The 19,123-nt window shown below is 48.1% G+C and overlaps 2 protein-coding genes across 2 annotated transcripts; both read right to left on the reverse strand.

Annotated features, from left to right (window-relative positions):
• Positions 1 to 205: 205 nt before the first annotated feature.
• Positions 206 to 1,894, reverse strand: COX6A2 (cytochrome c oxidase subunit 6A2). Its single transcript, XM_037989609.2, has 3 exons — positions 761 to 1,894; positions 523 to 659; positions 206 to 389 (listed from the first exon to the last, which is right to left on the reverse strand). The coding sequence occupies exons 1-3, from the start codon at positions 831 to 833 to the stop codon at positions 306 to 308; spliced, it is 294 nt and encodes a 97-aa protein (XP_037845537.1). The 5' UTR covers positions 834 to 1,894; the 3' UTR covers positions 206 to 305.
• Positions 1,895 to 6,721: 4,827 nt separating this feature from the next.
• On the reverse strand, positions 6,722 to 14,353 carry ZNF843 (zinc finger protein 843). Its single transcript, XM_073014935.1, is given in 8 exon segments — positions 6,722 to 7,309; positions 7,311 to 7,548; positions 7,550 to 7,642; positions 7,644 to 7,684; positions 7,686 to 7,879; positions 7,882 to 7,983; positions 13,736 to 13,878; positions 14,220 to 14,353. Coding segments are annotated over 8 exon segments (1,533 nt in total).
• Between the last annotated feature and the right edge of the window lie 4,770 nt (positions 14,354 to 19,123).

Consider the following 19,123-nt stretch of genomic DNA (forward strand, 5'->3'; position numbering starts at 1 on the left):
ACAGCTCTAATTTTTAATAGGTGTGCGTGAGACAGAGGCCTCATTATTACTAGGTGAGAGAGAGGGAGCTGGGATCGCCTACCTGTGCATGGAGGAGGCTCCCTCAAGCACCCCAGTATCAGCGACGTGGGAAAAGCACGTGGAGCTCCCACCGCACACGGCGCATGCGCGGAACAGGCGCTTACCAAGCTGGGCGCATGCACGAAGCGGGCGCCTCCGGGTGCACTCCCAGTGGCCCTGCCCTCCCCATAGAGCCTCAGACACGAAGCTTCACACCTTTATTGCGCCTGGGAGCGTCCGGGGCCTCAGGGGTGTTCGTAGCCAGTGGGCAGAGGGTTGACGTGGCTGTTGTGGAACAGAGTGTGGTTACCGTCCCCCCAGGGGAAGGGCTGTGGAGAGAGCGGAGGAGGGAGCGCACGTGAGCGCCGTGAGTCCGGAGTCCGCGCCTCCCCCGCCACGCGCCCCACGCTCCCCATGCACCCCGCAGCACCCCCGGGCCGCCCGCGCGCCCGTCCCGCGTACCTTGGTGCGGATGCGGAGGTGCTGGTAGGGACGGAACTCGGGGCGCGGGCGGTGGCCTGAGTGGAGATAGGCGTTGAGGGTGCAGAGGGCCACGCTGGGCAGCGCCAGCACGAAGGAGAGCAGACGCCAGGTGCGAGCTGCGGACGGAGAGGGGTGAGCGCGGAGGGCCTGGGGCGGCGGGCCCGGGAACAAGTGGGCGGGGTAGGGGAGCCCCGGGATCCGCCCGCTCCCCATTCACCTGCTGCCCCTTCGTCGCCTCCTTTGGCAGCGCTGGCCAAGCCCCGGGTCAGGGGCCTCAGAGGCAGAGCCATGGCGGTGCGGGGAGCTGGGAACCAGCGCTGTCCTCACTCCCTTTACCGTGGCCTGGGGTCTCCTCCCCTCTGTGGGCCAATCACCTGTTGAGTCTGGAGCATGAGCGGCTATTTTTAGGGGTTTCTATATTTAAAATGGGTCCTGACTAGCTTGAGATCGTCTCCAGACAGCTGTTGTCCTGTGCCTCTTATTTTGGCAAAGGGGCATTTAAAGTACAATATGCCATTCTTTTTATATAGTTGCAGGGAAACTATTTTGTTCCCTATTCTATGCCTGGTGGCTGGCACACGGTTGGGCTTTAATAAATATTTGTAGAATGAATTAAGTGTCTTTTTGAGTCTCAGTTTTTTCAGCTGTAAAATGTATAATTCGTACCTGAAAAGATTTTTTAAATAATGGAGGCGGGGGGATCTCACTATATTGTCCAAGCTGGTATCTTAGCTGTTGTGTCCAGACGTATCTCAGCTGTTGGTGGTGAAGGAGGTGAAGACATGACTCAGGGTCAGTTTCTCTTGTGACCTCTTCCTGGAATGCTGCATACTGTGACCACATTTTCTAAAGCAAAGATTGATTACAACATGTGATCTACTAAGTATAAATGTTTATGGGGGGCCTAGGGACAGTGTATTTGGAATTGTCCTGGAAAAATTGTCCTGGTGTGGAACTCTTGAGCTCAGGTGATCCTCCCGCAGTGCTGGGATTACAGGCATGAGCCACCGCACCCGGCCCTTACATGATTTTTATGAAGTTTATGTAAGGTAGGAATGTGTCAACCTGGATTTTGTCAGGTAACAGTAGTTCAGTATATGTATTAGTCACAGTTCTTTGCAAAGAACAGAACTCACTCTCACTAGTTTTAAAAGATAGGTAATTGAGAATCTTAGGTAGCTCACTATGTCTGGTATAGCCAGAGAGGCCTACAGTCTCCACAGTCAGAAACAAGTCATTCCATTGGCCAGCTGCAGTGACACCCCCACAGCTCACACTGCTGGAGCCTGGATGCCAAAAGCTTCATTAAGGCTGCCCTGGAAAGCCAGAATCTTCCAGTCTCATCCCCTCTTGAAAACGGATGATTCATGTAACCTGTATCCTGGGTCGCTCTTTTCCGAAAAAGAATTATGTGATTGCACCAACTGGCAACCCCTAGGTGCCCCAGCTGCAGGAGGGGTTGGGAAACTGAGCTCTGGATTCTGCCTTAGGGAGGCAGGAATTGTAGGGAAAATCTCCAGGTCTAGGATGAGTATTCAAAAGGTTCCAGGCAGCCACAAGCCTGACAGGTGTCTACTGCAAAGTGCATTATTTCAATCTGAAAAATACAACTGCTTGGAGAAAGAAAGCCTACACAGGGCTGGTGTGAACCTTTATCAAAGCAGGTCACAAGAAAGCCACAAGACCAGGCAGGGATGACATCTGCCTGTTCTGTCCTCAGCACCCGGCATGGGCCTTGGCATGAAGTAGGTGTTCTAAAAATATGTATGTAATGAATGCTTGAACCTTGTTACTTTGGTTAACCCTACAGCAATGCCTTTTCAGAATTACAATCCAATAGGAAGCTTCCAGCTTTCATCAAGGGCTGATGTACTAATATGAACTTAATATATAAAAGAAAAATGAATTATATAGACATATAATCTGAATTTAATATATAAAAGAAAAACGAGGAAGGTACACTTTCAAGAAGGGGCTCTATACCAGTTTCTTGTTGGTAATAAACTGAAGAGTAGGTTCCACCCAACTTTAGCTGCTGCTGCTACTTTTTTGAAAAATAACCTCCTTGAGCAGTCAAATGTTATACAATGTTACAAAAATTATTCCTGAGCTCTCACTGAGCTATAACAGAATTCTTCCTACAGTTGTTTTCCCAACTGGACTTTGGCATTGTTGCAGAGAAGATGGGGCCCTATTCCAGTTAAAGATACCTGGCATCTCCCTCTACACATAGCGCCCTCCCTACATATGTAAGATAATGGCTCCTGGAGAAAACAGATATGAAGACAGGTATTTTTACTTGAAAAAGTTCTAGAGGCCGGGCATGATGGCCCACGCTTGTAATCCCAGCACTTTGGGAAGCCGAGGAGGGCGGATCACTTGAGGTCAAGACTTCAAGGCCTGCCTGGCCAACATGGTGAAACCCTGTCTTTACTAAAAATACAAAAATTAGCTGGGTGTGGTGACATGTGCCTGTAGTCCCAGCTACTTGGGAGGCTGAGCAGGAGAATTGCATGATCCCAGGAGGTGGAGGTTGCAGTGAGCCAAGATTGTGCCACTGCACTTCAACCTGGGTGACAGAGTAAGACTGTCTCAAAAAAAAAAAAAAGGAAGGAAGGAAGGAAGAAAAGGTTCTGGTCCCTCAGTTTTGGTGGTTGTTGCCAAACAATTCCCTGGGAATTCCCATCCCTTTGTTCTCAGCTTGGGAGCTCCTATGGAGAGGTTTTCTTGCTGAGACATTGAGAATGCCCTGAGGAGGGCCACTCCTGTCCTGGGCTGCTCAGGTAGTCTGTGCTTTTCTGGGCCTGTCACGATCTTACCTGCCTCTCTAGAAGGTGTGCAGAGCTGTCTCTTCCAGGCTATGCCCTCACCATTGTTTTTGTAAGTTCTCACTCACACAGTTCATTAACCTGGCTGCTGCCAACACTTTCAGTTTCTAGAGGTTTAATTTTTCCTCCACTTTAGGCAGAGGGAAGAACAAACTCACCAGGTGCTAAATCAACCCCAGAGGGCAGCATCTCAGCCTCTTTTCAGACGTATCTCAGCTGTTGGTGGTGAAGGAGGTGAAGGCATGACTCAGGGTCAGTTTCTCTTGTGCCCTCTTCCTGGAATGCTGCATACTGTGACCACATTTTCTAAAGCAAAGATTGATTACAACATGTGATCTACTAAGTATAAATGTTTATGGGGGCCCTAGGGACAACGTATTTGAAATTGGAATTGTCCTGGAAAAACAACTGTATGGTGATACAGGACATGGGTTAGCTAGAATGAACAGGTAGAGAGAGTTGGAGCTCAGACAGCATTGGGGTGGGGTCCAGTGGCAACAGAGGCATAGACGCTAAATAAACAGGGCTCTGAGCTCCCTCTGCACTTGGGAGGGGCCAGCAGCTATGTAATAGTGGATGTCTACTGTTTTGTGTCATATGACCAATATATCTATGCCTTTGTTTCTGATACTGACACACACCCTCCTGCCCACCTTATTCTCAGTTCACAGTTCAAGTGGAATGGACTCCCTCCTCTAGCTCCAAGAAGGGCCACATGATCCAGGCCTACCCAATCAGAGCATTCTATTCTCCAGGCCACAGTGATTTTTTTTTTTTTGAGACAGACTCTCACTCTGTCCGCCAAGCTGGAGTGCAGTGGTGCAGTCTCGGCTCACTGCAACCCCTGTTGCCCATGTTCAAGTGATTATTCTGCCTCAGCCAGCCTCCTGAGTTGCTGGGATTACAGGTGCACACCACCACGCTTGGCTACTTTTTTGTATTTTTAGTAGAGATGGGGTTTCACCATGTTGGCCAGGCTGGTCTTGAACTTCTGACCTCAAGTGATCTGCCTGCCTCGGCCTCCCAAAGTGCTAGGACTACAGGCATGAGCCACCCAAAAAAAGAGCCCACATTGCCAAGACAATTCTAAGCCAAAAGAACAAAACTGAAGGCATCATGCTACCTGACTTCAAACTATACTACAAGGCAACAGTAACCAAAACAGCATGGTACTGGTACCAAATCAGAGATATAGACCAAGGGAATAGAACAGAGCCTTCAGAAATAATACCACGTATCTACAACCATCTGATCTTTGACAAACCTGACAAAAACAAGAAATGGGGAAAGGATTCCCTATTTAATAAATGGTGCTGGGAAAACTGGCTAGCCATATGTAGAAAGCTGAAACTGGATCCCTTCCTTACACCTTATATAAAAATTAATTCAAGATGGATTAGAGACTTAAATATTAGACCTAAAACCATAAAAACCCTAGAAGAAAACCTAGGCAATACCATTCAGGACATAGGCATGGGCAAGGACTTCATGTCTAAAACACCAAAAGAAATGGCAACAAAAGCCAAAATTGACAAATGGGATCTAATTAAAGAGTTTCTGCACAGCAAAAGAAACTACAATCAGAGTGAACAGGCAACCTACAGAATGGGAGAAAATTTTTGCAATCTACTCATCTGACAAAGGGCTAATATCCAGAACCTACAAAGAACTCAAACAAATTTACAAGAAAAAAAACAACCCCATCAAAAAGTGGGTGAAGGATATGAACAGACACTTCTCAAAAGAAGACATTTATGCAGCCAACAGACACATGAAAAAAAGCTCATCACTACTCGCCATCAGAGAAATGCAAATCAAAACCACAATGAGATACCATCTCACACCAGTTAGAATGGCAATCATTAAAAAGTCAGGAAACAACAGGTGCTGGAGAGGATGTGGAGAAATAGGAACACTTTTACACTGTTGGTGGGACCATGAACTAGTTCAACCATTGTGGAAGACAGTGTGGCGATTCCTCAAGGATCTAGAACTAGAATTACCATTTCACCCAGCCATCCCATTACTGGGTATATACCCAAAGGATTATAAATCATGCTGCTATAAAGACACATGCACACGTATGTTTATTGCAGTGCTATTCACAATAGCAAAGACTTGGAACCAACCCAAATGTCCATCAATGACAGACTGGATTAAGAAAATGTGGCACATACACACCATGGAATACTATGCAGCCATAAAAAAAGATGACTTCATGTCCTTTGTGGGGACATGGATGAAGCTGGAAACCGTCATTCTCAGCAAACTATCACAAGAACAGAAAACCAAACACTGCATGTTCTCACTCATAGGTGGGAATTGAACAATGAGAACACTTGGACACAGGAAGGAGAACATCACACACCGGGGCCTGTTGTGGGGTGGGGGATGGGGGAAGGATAGCATTAGGAGATATACCTAATGTAAATGACAAGTTAATGGGTGCAGCACACCAACATGGCACATGTATACATATGTAACAAACCTGCACGTTGTGCACATGTACCCTAGAACTTAAAAGTATAATAAAAAAATAAATAAATAAAAATAAATAATATATTAATCACTAATATTAAGATAACACAATATTATTCTTGTCCACACCAAGAATATACCTTGTATATTATTATTACTTCGCTAGTATACCTTTGCCTACTACCTACCTAAATCCTCTAGTTATTTTAGAGAGACAGGGTCTCACTCTGTCGTCCATGCTGGGGTGCAGTGGCCTGATCATAACTCACTGCAGCCTTGAACTCTCTGACCCAAGCGATCCTTCAGCCTCACCCTCCTGAGTAGCTGGGGCTACAGGCCAGCGCCACCACACCAGCTCGTTTTATTTTTATTTCATAGAGACACGGTCTGGCTATGCTGCCCAGGTTGGTCTCAAATTATTTGGGCTCACGTGATCCTCCCACCTGGGTCTGCTAAAGTGCTGGGATTACAGGCATGAGTCACCGCCCGCAGCCTCACCTGCCTAAATCCCTTAATGCACAAGGGAAAGGAGCGAGAATTCAGGGGAAAACAAAAAACCAAACACACAAAATAGCCCCCAGCACTTCTGAGAAAGATCTGCGGTACAGAAAAGCCGTCCTGAGCGGATCTGTGTGGAGGGAGGGGACTGCATCTCAGATCCACAGTCCACCCGGGCCTGCAGCACGCTGGTTCTACAGTATTGGGCCAGGTTGGACCTCCAGCTGGAGGCCTTCCACACCGGAAACACTGGTAGGGCTCCTCTCCAGTGTGGGTTTGAGGGCGGCGGAGGAGCTTGGCACTGTCGCCGAAGCCTGGCTCCGGCCTGGCAGAGCGGTCAGGCCGCTCTGTGCTGCGAGGCCTCCCGGGCTGGCTCAGGGTAGCCTGGGGCCTGAACCGTCTCCCGCGAGTCCCGTCCCGCACTCGCACAGCTTCTGGGCCCCTTCGCCCCCTCCTGCTGAGCTGCCAGCTGGGTGGTTGGCGGAACCTGGGCAACTTCCAGGCCTCCCGGAGGCACTGCAGGCACTGCGGGCAGGGAACGGCAGCTCCCGGGGTGCAGGCGCTGGGGCTTGGCCAGGTGCACGTGCTGGGCAGCCGCGGCCGCCCTCCGCACCCAGGTGTGGCTTTTCGGCGGAGTGGGTCTCCCTGCGCTCGACCAAGGAGGAACTCTGGATGCAACAGAGGCAAGGCTGCTCCCCGGCGTGGGTGTGCGGGTGCGGGAGAAGCTTCCCGCACCCGGAGCAGGAAAATCTGGCGGACACGGCTGCCCCCAGTTCCCCACGGAGGGCGGATTCGCATCTGGACTTTGCAGGGGATCTGGAAGGGGTGAGTGGAGGAGGGCTGAGGGCGGGCTGCTCCATGCTGGGGAACATGGGCGATGAGTGAAGGAGACGAGATGGGGCGCGAGGAGGAATCTGGGGAAGGCTGGGTGGAACCAGAGGCTGGAGACTGAGTGGGGGGGACAGGATAAAGGAAGGGAAGTCGAGGCAGGAGTGTGGATGGGGGCAGATGTTGAAGGAAGGACCCGGGGCTCCCACAAGGCCGGAGCCCGGAGGTGCTGCCCGGGGCGACTGAGCTGGGTGCGAGGCTGACGCTCTCCACGATTCCACGCCTGCAGGGCTTCTCCCCTGGGTGCGGGAGGACACGCTGGGAGAGGGAGGTCTTCTCACTGACGCTGTCACCGCAACTGCAGCAGCGGAAGAGATGCTCTCCTGTGTGAATTCACTGATGGCGGATCAGCTTCCACCGGTCCCCCAAAACTTGCTGGCCCTGGGGACAGAGGCAGGGCTTTGGCCGAGCCAGCAGCAGAGCTGGCTGCTAAGCCCTTGCCACACTCCCCGCAGACGAATGGCTTCTCCTTAGTGGACTCGCTGGTGCTTGATGAAGTTGGAGCGGACACAGCAGGTCTTGCCGCGCTGGGGACAGCGACAAGGCCTCTCGCCAGTCGCTGCGGACCCACCGGTGCTGGAGCAGGGATGCACTCTGAGTAAAACCCCTCCCGCAGGCCCCGCACTTGCAGGGCTGACGGCCCAGGTGAATCTGATGGCGCTGCAGCAGGTCGGAGCTCTGGCTGAAACGCTTTCCACAGTCAGGGCAGGGGGAAGGCTTCTCGCGAGCACGGCTTCGGAGATGACCGCTCAGGGAGTAACTGCGCGGGAGGCTCTTGCCGCACTCGGCGCAGCTGTGGGGCCTCTGCCCGACTCAGGATTCCGGTGGCCAGTAGCTCACAGTCTGGGAGCAGCACCCAGCCCCAGGCCTCAAGGGCTGTCTGGAGAGTTCTCTAATGTAAGACTCTGGGCAATGTCATCTGAAGGTGTTTCCTGAGGCTCTCAGGCATGTCCCTGGGTGTTACCCTCACTAAGTCCGTCCTCTTGGATAAGCTGATCCTCACTGTTGTGCCCAGTTCCTGCGGAAGGAAAGATTTCAGATCCTGAAACCATCATTCTCTCCAGACGGAGAGAAAACCACAGAATTTTACTACAAACTGCAAAGGAGACTGCTTTCCGAATCCTATAATCAATGCTTCTTTATTATTATTTTACTTTTTCCTTTTTTTTTTTTCTTTAAAGACAGGGTCTTTGTTACCCAGTATGGAATGCAGTGGTATGATCTCTGCTCACTGCAACCTCTGCCTCCCCAGCTCAAGTGATCCTCCCACCTCAGCCTCCCAAGTAGCTGGGACTATAGGTGCACACCACTAGGCCCAGCGTTTTTGTTTGTTTGTTTGTTTGTTTTTGTTTTTTTTTTTTTTGGTAGCAGCCGGTTTTTATAATGTTGCCCAAGCTGTTCTCCAACTCCTGGGCTCAAGCGATTGGCCCGCCTAGGCCACCCAAAATGCTGGGATTACAAGCGTGAGCTACCATGCCCGGCCTCCTATAATCAATGCTTTTTTTTTTTTTTTTTTCCCGAGAGGGAGTCTTGCTCTGTCACCCAGGCTGGAGTGAAGTGGTGCTATCTATCTTGGCTCACTGCAACCTCCACCTTCTGGGTTCAAGCGATTCTCCTGCCTCAGCCTCCCCAGTAGCTGGGATTATAGGTGCCTGCCACCATGCCTGGCTAATTTTTTTTTTTTGTATTTTAGTAGAGATGGGATTTCACCATGTTGGTCAGGTTGGTCTCAAACTCCTGAGCTCGTGATCTGCCCACCTTGGCCTCCCAAAGTGCTGGGATTACAGGCATGAGACACTGCACATGGCCAATCAATGCTTCTTAATAGTAAGATTTATTTTAAAATTTGGATTGGGGTTATAAGACTTTTAGTAGTCTCGGATATTACCATCTTTATCCTGAATGAAAGTGTAGCAAGAGGCTGGGCACAGTGGCTCACACCTATAATCCCAGCACTTTGGGAGGCTGAGGCCAGAGGATCCCTTGAGCCCAGGAGACCAGCCTGGGCAACAAAGCAAGACCCTGTCTGTATTAAAATTACAAAAGTGTGGTCAGGATCATTTCCTCATTAACCTTGAACATCCAAACACAAACCATCAAAAAGAATCAACTTCAGAAAGCCATTATTGCTTTATTGGTTACGGTGATTAAAAGAAGGGGGCCCCTCGGGTCACAAAGATAATTAACTGATTTGTCACAAACCATATTGAAACTCTTTTTTAAAAAGGGTATAGATAACTTTGTAATTTACAATTTTAACAATCAAATTAGCCAAGAGTAGAGTTTGCAATAGGACTAGAAAATATTCCAGTGGCTCATATATAAGTAGGTTAATTTTATCTTAATTTTAGGCCTACTAGGCCTATCAGTCTGGATTTTTCCATTACTTGGAAATGGGGGCTGAGGAACAGATGCTTCTGGCCACTCTGAGCCCTGGCTTGATCCTTGGGACTCATCTCTCTCTCTCTCTCCCTGTTTGTGCGTCACCTCACCGCGGATACCTGGCTCTTATCTCAGGACCTGACCTCCCACTGAGCTCCAAGCCTGCAAAGCATGCTGCCACCCAGGTATTTCCCCTTAACATCCTGCCATCACTTCAAATATAATACCCCTATGCCAAAAAATCACTGACTTCTAATTTCACTTTTGTCGGTGGCACCAGTTTCATTCTCTTGGACACCTAAGCTTAAAAACGGTGGAACTTCTTTTGAATCATCCCTCTCCTTCCTTCCCTAGAAGTGAGCTACCATCAGTCACCCGGGAAATGCAAATTAAAACCACAGTGAGTGCCCTTACGCACCCACTAAAATCAAGCAGACTGATGATGCTAATCGTTGCTGAGGATATGGAGTCTCACACGTTTGCTGGGGAAATGTAAAACGGCCTGGGCATTTTGGAAACCAGTTTCGGTTAACAGTAAATTAAATGTACACTTACCACATGAGTCAATAATTCTACTCTTAGGATTTACCCAAGGAAAATAAAAATGTATGTCCACACAAAGACTTTTTCACAAATGTGCATATCAGCTTTATTCATAATAGGCATAAGCTAGAAACATCCAAATGCCCATCAGTGGGTAGAAGAATAAACAAAGTGTGGTTTACCCATGTAACAGAATACTAGCAACAAAGAGGAGCTGCTGTTACCTGCAAGCAATGGATGAATCTCAAAATTATTGAGAAGCCAGAAACCAGAGAAGCCAGACACCAGAGAATGCATAATATGAGATTCAATTTCTGTGAAATTCTATTTCTACAAAAAGCAAAACTTATTAATAGGGGCAGAAAGTAGACCGTGGTTCTCTGCGGCTGGGTCAGGGAGAGAGCAGCTGACTGCACAGGGCATGAGAGGGTGATGGCAAAGTTCATTTACATCCTGAATGTGGTGATGGTTATACCCGTGTATACATTCCCCAAAACCCAGCAACCTGTACACTTAAAATGGGTGTGTTTTATATATAACTTATACTTCAGTAAGGTGTCGACACAGATAGGCTAAGCTTTTTCAGAGATGTAACACAGGTAGACAGGAGTATCAGTGCTGATTGGCCAGCTATCTTTACAAGATTTTATTAAGCTATAAATAAAATGGAGTTGAAATAGCCAGGATTTACCGTGTACTTACTATGTGACAGGTACCATTCTGAGAGTTTCCACATATTGGTTAGACCTCACTACAACTCTCCAGAACACTAACGATTACCCCATTTTACAGATGAAGAAACTGAGGCATAGAAAGGTTAAATAATTTTAAAAAGCCATACATATGGTAAAAAAATTTTTGGCTCCAGGGAGCTTCCTCTTTACTACTACGCCACAATACTTCTCATTAGGACAATTTTGAAATAGACACACCCCTTCCTCCATAATTTCATCTCTACAAAAAATATTTTCACATTTGCATATTTTATTCAGGTTTTGCCAACATGCATACTCATTTTAACTACTCCATAATCATAGTTTAGACACAGAGCAAGAGGAAGCCATTCCAAGCAACAGTCTAATTTTGCTCTCTGAAAGATATACATTTTTTTAACTTATGAACATTTCTCATTCATTCATATTCTTTCATAATGATCTATTTTAATGGCTTTTTTGTTTGAAATACCATGTTATATTGTATTAATTTCCTTTATTATTGGAATAGATCATTAGTAGAGATAATGCTGTAATGAGCATCTTCATGGAATGCACAGAGCTTAGTTTTTTCCCCTGTGGAATCTTTTTTTTTTTGAGACGGAGTCTCGGTCTGTCACCCAGGCTGGAGTGCAGTGGTGCAATCTCGGCTCACTGCAAGCTCTGCCTCCTGGGTTCACGCCATTCTCCTGCCTCAGCCTCCTGAGTAGCTGGGACTACAGGCGCCTGCCACCACACCCGCCTAATTTTTTTGTATTTTTAGTAGAGACGGGGTTTAACCGTGTTAGCCAGGATGGTCTCGATCTCCTGACCTCTTGATCCGCCCGCCTCAGCCTCCCAAAGTGGTGGGATTACAGGCGTGAACCACCGCGCCTGGCCTTCCTGTGGAATCTTTTATGTAGGAATCACTCCCAGGAGCGCAGCTGCTGCCCCGTATAAGAAAGGGCCTCTGGCCTCAATAAAGCAGCAGCTTTTATACCACTGAATGAGCTACTGTTCAATTTGCTAGTGCCTGAGACTGGTCCAGACTCCAGCCATTCATGGTCTTGAGGGCCCTAGGAAGACCAAAGCAATTTCCGCAACTCTCCTCTGGGAGTCAAGGGGGACATGTTACCGAAATCAGTCCTTGTGCCAATTGAAAGTACCACAGGCTGCCAGAAATTTCCATCTAGTTTTCCACTATCACCCAACATTCTTCCTGTGACTATAACTCCTCTCCTACATTTCCTGTCACCAGCCTTGCCCAGGCTTTCCTGATCTCATCCCTAGATGAGTGTGTGTTTTCCAGTTGGCCTTTTGTGATTTGATTCCCCTCTCTTCCAATGAATGATCTGACACAAGGGCTGTCCAGCATGTTTGTTACTGTAGGGCAGTGCTTCCTGTTTTCACAGCATGGAACCCACAGAAAATGTTACAATTTGACCAACTCATAAAGGGTTGAGACTGCTCCCTACTGGGGGTGCCCGGCCCAGCGCTTCGGGCCACCCTAGGCCCTACCTATCTGCCTCAGGGGTTAAAGCAGTGGTTCTCAGCACTAGCTGCACATTAGGATTACTTGGGAGCTTTCAAAATTATTTTGCCTGTGCTGTACCCAGGAATAACAACATACAGCAAAGGTTAAGAACCTTTTTAGCTAAATGGTTATCTGTTTATCCTCAGTTACCTCCACAGCTTATCCTTCTACTACAGTGCCTCCTGAGGAATGGGCACACCGTACGGTATTATTATTATTATTATTATTATTATTATTAGAGACAGACTCTCCCTCTGTTACCCAGGCTGGAGTGCAGTGGCACCATCATGGCTCACTGCGGCCTCGACCTCCTGGGCTCAAGCGATCCTCTGTCAATCTCCTGAGTAGCTGGGATCACAGGTGTGCACCACCACACCTGGCTAATTTTTTTTTTTTTTAAATAATTAGTGGAGACAGGATCTCGTTATGTTGCCTACGCTACTCTCAAACTCTTGGGCTCAATCGATCCTCCTGCCTTGGCTTCCCAAAGTGCTGGGATTACAGACGTGAGCCACAACGCCCAGCAGAATACAGAAGTAAAAAACTAAGGTCAAGGCCATGTACTGAGGTGTTCAAGGCTCCGAATTGCTGGACTCAATGTCACAAGATAAATTTTAACCTCACCAAACCCTCTCAGCTTAAGCGTATCTGCTAAGTTCTGAGAAAGAAAACGGGGCGTGTGAAAAGATGGGTGTTCATGCCTATGTGTGTGTTGGGGGCGGCGGTGATGCGGTTAAGGGCAGAACTCGGGGAAGAAGGCCGGGATTTTAAGGCGGGCAGGTGTGCTACAGTCAGCACTGCCGGAGAATCTCTGGGTAACGGCTCCAGCAGGAGAATGAAGGGTGGACGGCCGCAAAGGCGGCGGAGGTGCTGGCCGCCCCTTCCCTCCTGATAAGACCGACGTGCTTGTGGGGTCCACGGAACGCCCCACCAAGCCTCGCCTGGCGCGGGGTCGAGGGGCTCGGCGGTGGCGCGTGTTCAGAGGCGGAGGCAGTGGGCCCGGGCTGCGGCCCTTCGCTTTTTTTTTTTTTTTTTTTTTTGAGACGGAGTCTCGCTCTGTTCCCCAGGCTGAGATCTCGGCTCACTGCAACCCCTGCCTCCCGGGTTCAAGCGATTCTTCTGCCTTAGCCTCCCGAGTAGCTTGGACCACAGGCGTACGCCACCGCGCCCAGCTAATTTTTGTATTTTTAGTAGAGACGGGGTTTCATCATATTGGCCAGGCTGGTCTCCAACTCCCGACTTCGTGATCCGCCCGCGTCGGCCTCCCAAAGTGTTGGGATTACGGGCGTGAGCCACCGCGCCCGATCCCTTAGCTCGCTCTTACCCGGTGAGGTCCCGTGCCCGCGTACCTCCCGCATGGCACTTGGGCGTGCGGCCGAGCCGGGAGTGCCCCTGCCCCGCGAGCCGCCCCCGAGGGACACGGCGGATCGGAACGCAGCCAGGCACGTAGCTCCGGGAAGGGGACGCGGCGAGGACCCGGCCGCCGCGGGGCCTGCGGGGAAATGTGGTCCCCGCAAGGGACCCTGGGAGCTGGAGGCGTCCAGGCCGGGCGTCCGGGGCCCACGCCCCAGGACTAGGATGACGGGGGTCTCGGGCGTCCTCCCTAGCTTCAAGCCATAGGGCGCTCCGTATCCAGCCCGCCCTGCTTGCCTCTCGCTTCCCCCAAATACTGCCCCGACCTGTCCCCTTGGCCCCCACCAAGACAGGTAGAAACGACCCAGGAAGTGAGGACGCCGCAAACAGCCGCCGGACACCCAACCTCTCCACTCCCTGACCAGGCTAAGGGAGTCGGCGCCACGCGCATGCGCACGCCCCGGCCTCACCGCCTCCCACCTTCCGCGCCCCGACGCGCGTCTTGCCGGGGAACGCAGGGAAGCGAATGACGGCGCGACGGCGACCCCTAGGGGCGGGAGGAGGCTCCAGGAGCCGGGCTGGGGAGCTCCATGGTGCAGGTTGAAGGGGGACATTGGGTCACTGGGCTGGGATTAGGGTAGGGCGAGTGAGGCACTGGCCTCTGGCACAGAATTTAAGGAGGCACCCCAAAATTTAGTAATCAAGATAAACAGACTGGGCGCGGTGGCTCACGCCTGTAATCTCAACACTTTGGGAAGCCAAGGCGGGAGGATTGCTTGAGGCCAGGAGTTAGAGATCAGCCTGGGGAACAAAGCGAGACTCCCATCTCTACAAACAAATTTAATATTTAGCCGGGCTTGGTGGTGGGCGCCTGTGGTCCCAGCTACTCAGGATGCTTAAGTTGGAGGATCACTTGAGCCCAGGAGGTTGAAGCTACAGTGAGCTATGATGGCACCTCTGCACTCCAGCCTGGGCAACAGAGCAAGACCATGTCTCTAAAAAAAAAAAAAAAAAAAATAGCCAGACGCGGTGGCTCACGCCTGTAATCCCAGCATTTTGGGGAGGGCAAGGGTAGTGGATCACTTGAGGTCAAGAATTCGAGAACAGCCTGGCCAACATGGTGAAACTAAAAAAACAAAAATTACTCTACTAAAAATACAAAAGTTCGCCGGGTGTAGTGGCACACACCTGTAATCCCAGTTACTTAGGAGATTGAGGCAGGAGAATCGCTTGAACCCAGGAGGTGGAGGTTGCATTGAGTCAAGATCATGCCACTGCACTCCAGCCTGGGTAAAAGAGTGAAACCCTGTCTCAAACAACAACAACGACAATAAAACAAAACAAAAGTATATTATACACACACCCTACTGAGTTTGATTCCTGTTCCACCAGTTAATAGCTGTGGGAGTTTGGGCAGTTCGGTGAGTCTAATCTCTGTATCTCAATTTCTTCATCTGTAACATGGCAATAATAACAGCACCTACCTACCTCATAAGGTTGCTGGGAAGATTCAAGGAGATAAGCCACGTGAAGAGCTTAGCACAATGTCTGGCTCATGGTAAGTGTTCAGTGAATGTTAGTCAGTTGGTAGCTATGGCAGCCATCTGCTGAGATAGTTCCCAGTGATCCTACTCCTGGTGTTCACACCCTTGTTAGTACCTTCCCACAGTGCACCAGGGTTGGTCTTTGTGACTTGTGGAATACTACAGAAGGAGTTTCTTTCTTTCTTTCTCTTCTCTTTCTTTTTTTTTTCTCTCTCTCTCTCTTTTCTTTTCTTTTTTTTTTTTTTTGACAGAGTTTTGCTCTATCACACAGGCTCTAGTACAGTGGTGTGATCTCAGCTCACTGCAACCTCCATCTCCTGGGTTCAAGCGATTCTTGTGCCTCAGCCTCCCAAGTAGCTGGGATTACACACACAGCCACCACACCTGGCTAATTTTTGTAATTTTAGTAGAGATGGGGTTTTGCTATGTTGGCTAGGCTGGTCTTGAACTCCTGTCCTTAGGTGATCCACACACCTCAGCCTCCCAAAGTACTGGGATTGTGGGCATGAGCCACGGTACCTGACCAGAATTACTTATAATTAGGTTATAAAAGTCATGACAGTGAAAACTTCCCAACTTATTCTGAGGCCAGTATTACCCTACTGTCAAAATCAGACAAAGACATCACAAGAAAACTAGAGACTAATATCTCTTATGAATATAGACATAAAAATCTTCAACAAAATATCAGAAAATAAAATTCAGAAATATATAAAAAGGATAACCAGGTGGGATTTATCCCAGGAATGCACAATTAGCTTAACCTATGAAAATCAATTAATACACTACATCAATATAATAAAGGGAAAACATTAATTATTATTTCAATTGGTGTAAAAATCATTTGACAAAATTCAGCACCCTTCATCATAAAAATAGCAAACTAGGAATAGAAGGAAACTCAATTAACGTGATAAAGGTCATGTATGAAAAATCCCACTGCCAACATCATACTAACGGTGAGAGAATAAAAGCTTTTCCCCTAAGATCAGGAACAAGAAAGAGATACCCACTTTTGCCACATCTATTCAGCCTTGTACTGGAAGCTCTCACCAGTTCTTGCCTTGAAGCTCTTGCCATCAGGCAAGGAAAAATAAAAAGCAAGCAAATCAGAAAAGAAGAAGTAAAACTATCTCCATTTACAGATGAGGTAATTTTATAGAAAATCCTGAAGAATCCATGAAAAAAGAATCTTGTTAGAGCTAATAAACAAATTCTGCAAAGTTGTAGCAACAAAATCAATACACAGAAGTCAGTTGTGTTTCTACACTCTTGATATATTCTATATTCTAGTGTAGTCTATTTTCTGCTGCTATAACCACGCCACAGATTTGGTAATTTATAAAGAAAGGAGATTTATTTGACTCACAGTTCTGCAGGCTTAGAGGTCCAACAGCATGGCACCAGCATCAAGGGTTATCCATGGCAGAAGGTGGAAGGGCACTGTATTAGTCTGTTTTCACACTGCTGTAAGAAACTACCTGAGACTGGGTAATTTATTAAAAAAAAAAGAAGAAGAAGAAGAAGAAGAGGTCAGGTGCGGTGGCTCACGCCTGTAGTCCCAGCACTTTCGGAGCCAAGGTGGGCAGATCACTTGAGGTACAGAGTTCGAGACCAGCCTCGCCAACATGGTAAAACCCTGTCTCTACTAGAAATACAAAAAATTTAGCTGACCATGGTGGCAGGCACCTGTAATCCCAGCTACTCAGGAGGCTGAGGCAGGATGATAGTTTGAACCTGGGAGGCAGAGGTTGCAGTGAGCTGAGACAGAGCCACTGCACTCCAGCCTGGGTGACAGATTGAAACTCGGTTTCAAAAAAAAGAAAAAAAAAGAGGTTTAATTGACTCATATGACTGGGGAGGCCTCAGGAAACTTACAATCATGGCAGAAGGCAAAAGGGAAGCAAGGCACGTCTTACATGGCAGCAGAAGAGAGAGAGAGCAAAGAGGAAGAGCCACACCAGATCTCCTGAGAATTCGATCACGAGAATAGCAAGGGGGAAGTCCATTCCCATGATTCAGTCACCTCCCACCAGGCCATTCCCCCAACATGTGGGGATTACAATTAGAGGCAAGATTTGGGTGGGGACACACAACCAAATCACATCAGGCATGCAATCATGTGAGATGTGAGACAGAGAGAGAAATGGCACTGAATTTATCCTTGTATCAGGAGCCCACCCCTGTGATAACTAACTCATTCCCATGATAATGGCATTAATCCACTCATGAGGACAGACCTTTCATGACCTAATCACCTCATAAAGTCCCCATCTCTTAATATTGTTACAATGGCAATTAAATTTCAACATGAGTTGGAGGTGACGTTCAAACCATAGCACTCTCAATAAAAATTATACAATAGGCAGGGCGAGGTAGCTCACTCCTATAATCCCAGCACTTTGGGAAGCCCAGGTAGGCAGATCACCTGAGGCAAGGAGTTCGAGACCAGCCCGGCCAACATGGCAGAACACTGTCTCTACTAAAAATACAAAAATTAGCTGGGCATGGTGGCACACACCTCTAATCCCAGCTACCCGAGAGGCTGAGGCACGAGAATCCCTTGAACCCAGGAGGCAGAGGTTGCAGTGAGCTGCAATCGTGCCTCTGCACTCCAGCCTCAGCAACAGATGATCCCTATATCATAACATATATAAAAGTTAACACAAATTGGATCATAGACCTAAATGTTAGAACTCTTAGAATCTTTATAACTTTGAATTAAGCAATGCTTTCTTAGGCATGACACCAAAAGCACAAGCAACAAAAGAAAAAAATACAGAAACAACACCATCAAAATTAAAACCTCTTGTGCTTCATATGACATTATTCTTTAATTTTTTTTCTTTTTCTTTCCAAATACCCAGACTTCAAGGAGATTCACAGGACATTATTAAGAAAAGGAGAAGATTAAAAAAACAGAAAAGAAAAGGAGAAGATAACCCACGGAGCAGCTGAAAATCTTTACTAATCATATATCTGGTAAGGGATTTGTACCTAGACCATATAAAGAGCTATTGCAACTCAATGACAAAAAAGACAAATAATCCAATTTAAAAATGGAATTAGGCTGGGCGTGGTGGCTCAACCCTGTAATCCCAGCACTTTGGGAGGCTGAGGTGGGCGGATCACCTGAGGTCAGGAGTTTGAGACCAGCCTGGACAACATGGTGAAACCCCGTCTCTACTAAAAATACAAAAATTGGCTGGGCATGGTGGCATGTGCCTGTAATCCCAGCTACTCAGGAGGCTGAGACAGGAGAATCACTTGAACCCGGGAGGCGGAGGTTGCAGTGAGCCAAGATCTCGCCACTGCACTCCAGCCTAGGCAAGGGAGCAAGACTCAGTCTCAGAAAAAAAAAAAAAAAAAAAAGAAAGAGAAAAAGAAATTAGTCAGTCAGGTGTGGTGACCTGGCCTCTAGTCCCAGCTACTCAGAAGGCTGAGAATCACTTGAACCGTGGAGGTGGAGGCTGCAGTGAGCCGAAATTGTGCCACTGCACTCCTGGGCAACAGAGGAGTCCCTGTCTCAAGAAAAAGAAAGAAAAAGAAAAAAAATTAAATGGGCAAAGGACTTGAATAGATAGTTCAAAGAAGTTATATAAATGGCCAATAATTACATGAAAAGATCCTCAACATCATCAGTCCCCAGATAAATGCAAATCAAAACTACAGCGAGGTGCCACATCATACATATTAGGATGGTGATAATAAAAAAGACAGGTGATCAGGCCAGTAGCGGTGGCTCATGCCTGTAATCCCATCACTCTGAGAGACCGAAGTGGGCAAATCACCTAAGCTCAGGAGTTCGAGACCAGCCTGGCCAACATGGTGAAACCTAGT

This window comes from Chlorocebus sabaeus, chromosome 5 (assembly GCF_047675955.1).
Source record: "Chlorocebus sabaeus isolate Y175 chromosome 5, mChlSab1.0.hap1, whole genome shotgun sequence".
Lineage (NCBI taxonomy): Eukaryota > Metazoa > Chordata > Mammalia > Primates > Cercopithecidae > Chlorocebus > Chlorocebus sabaeus.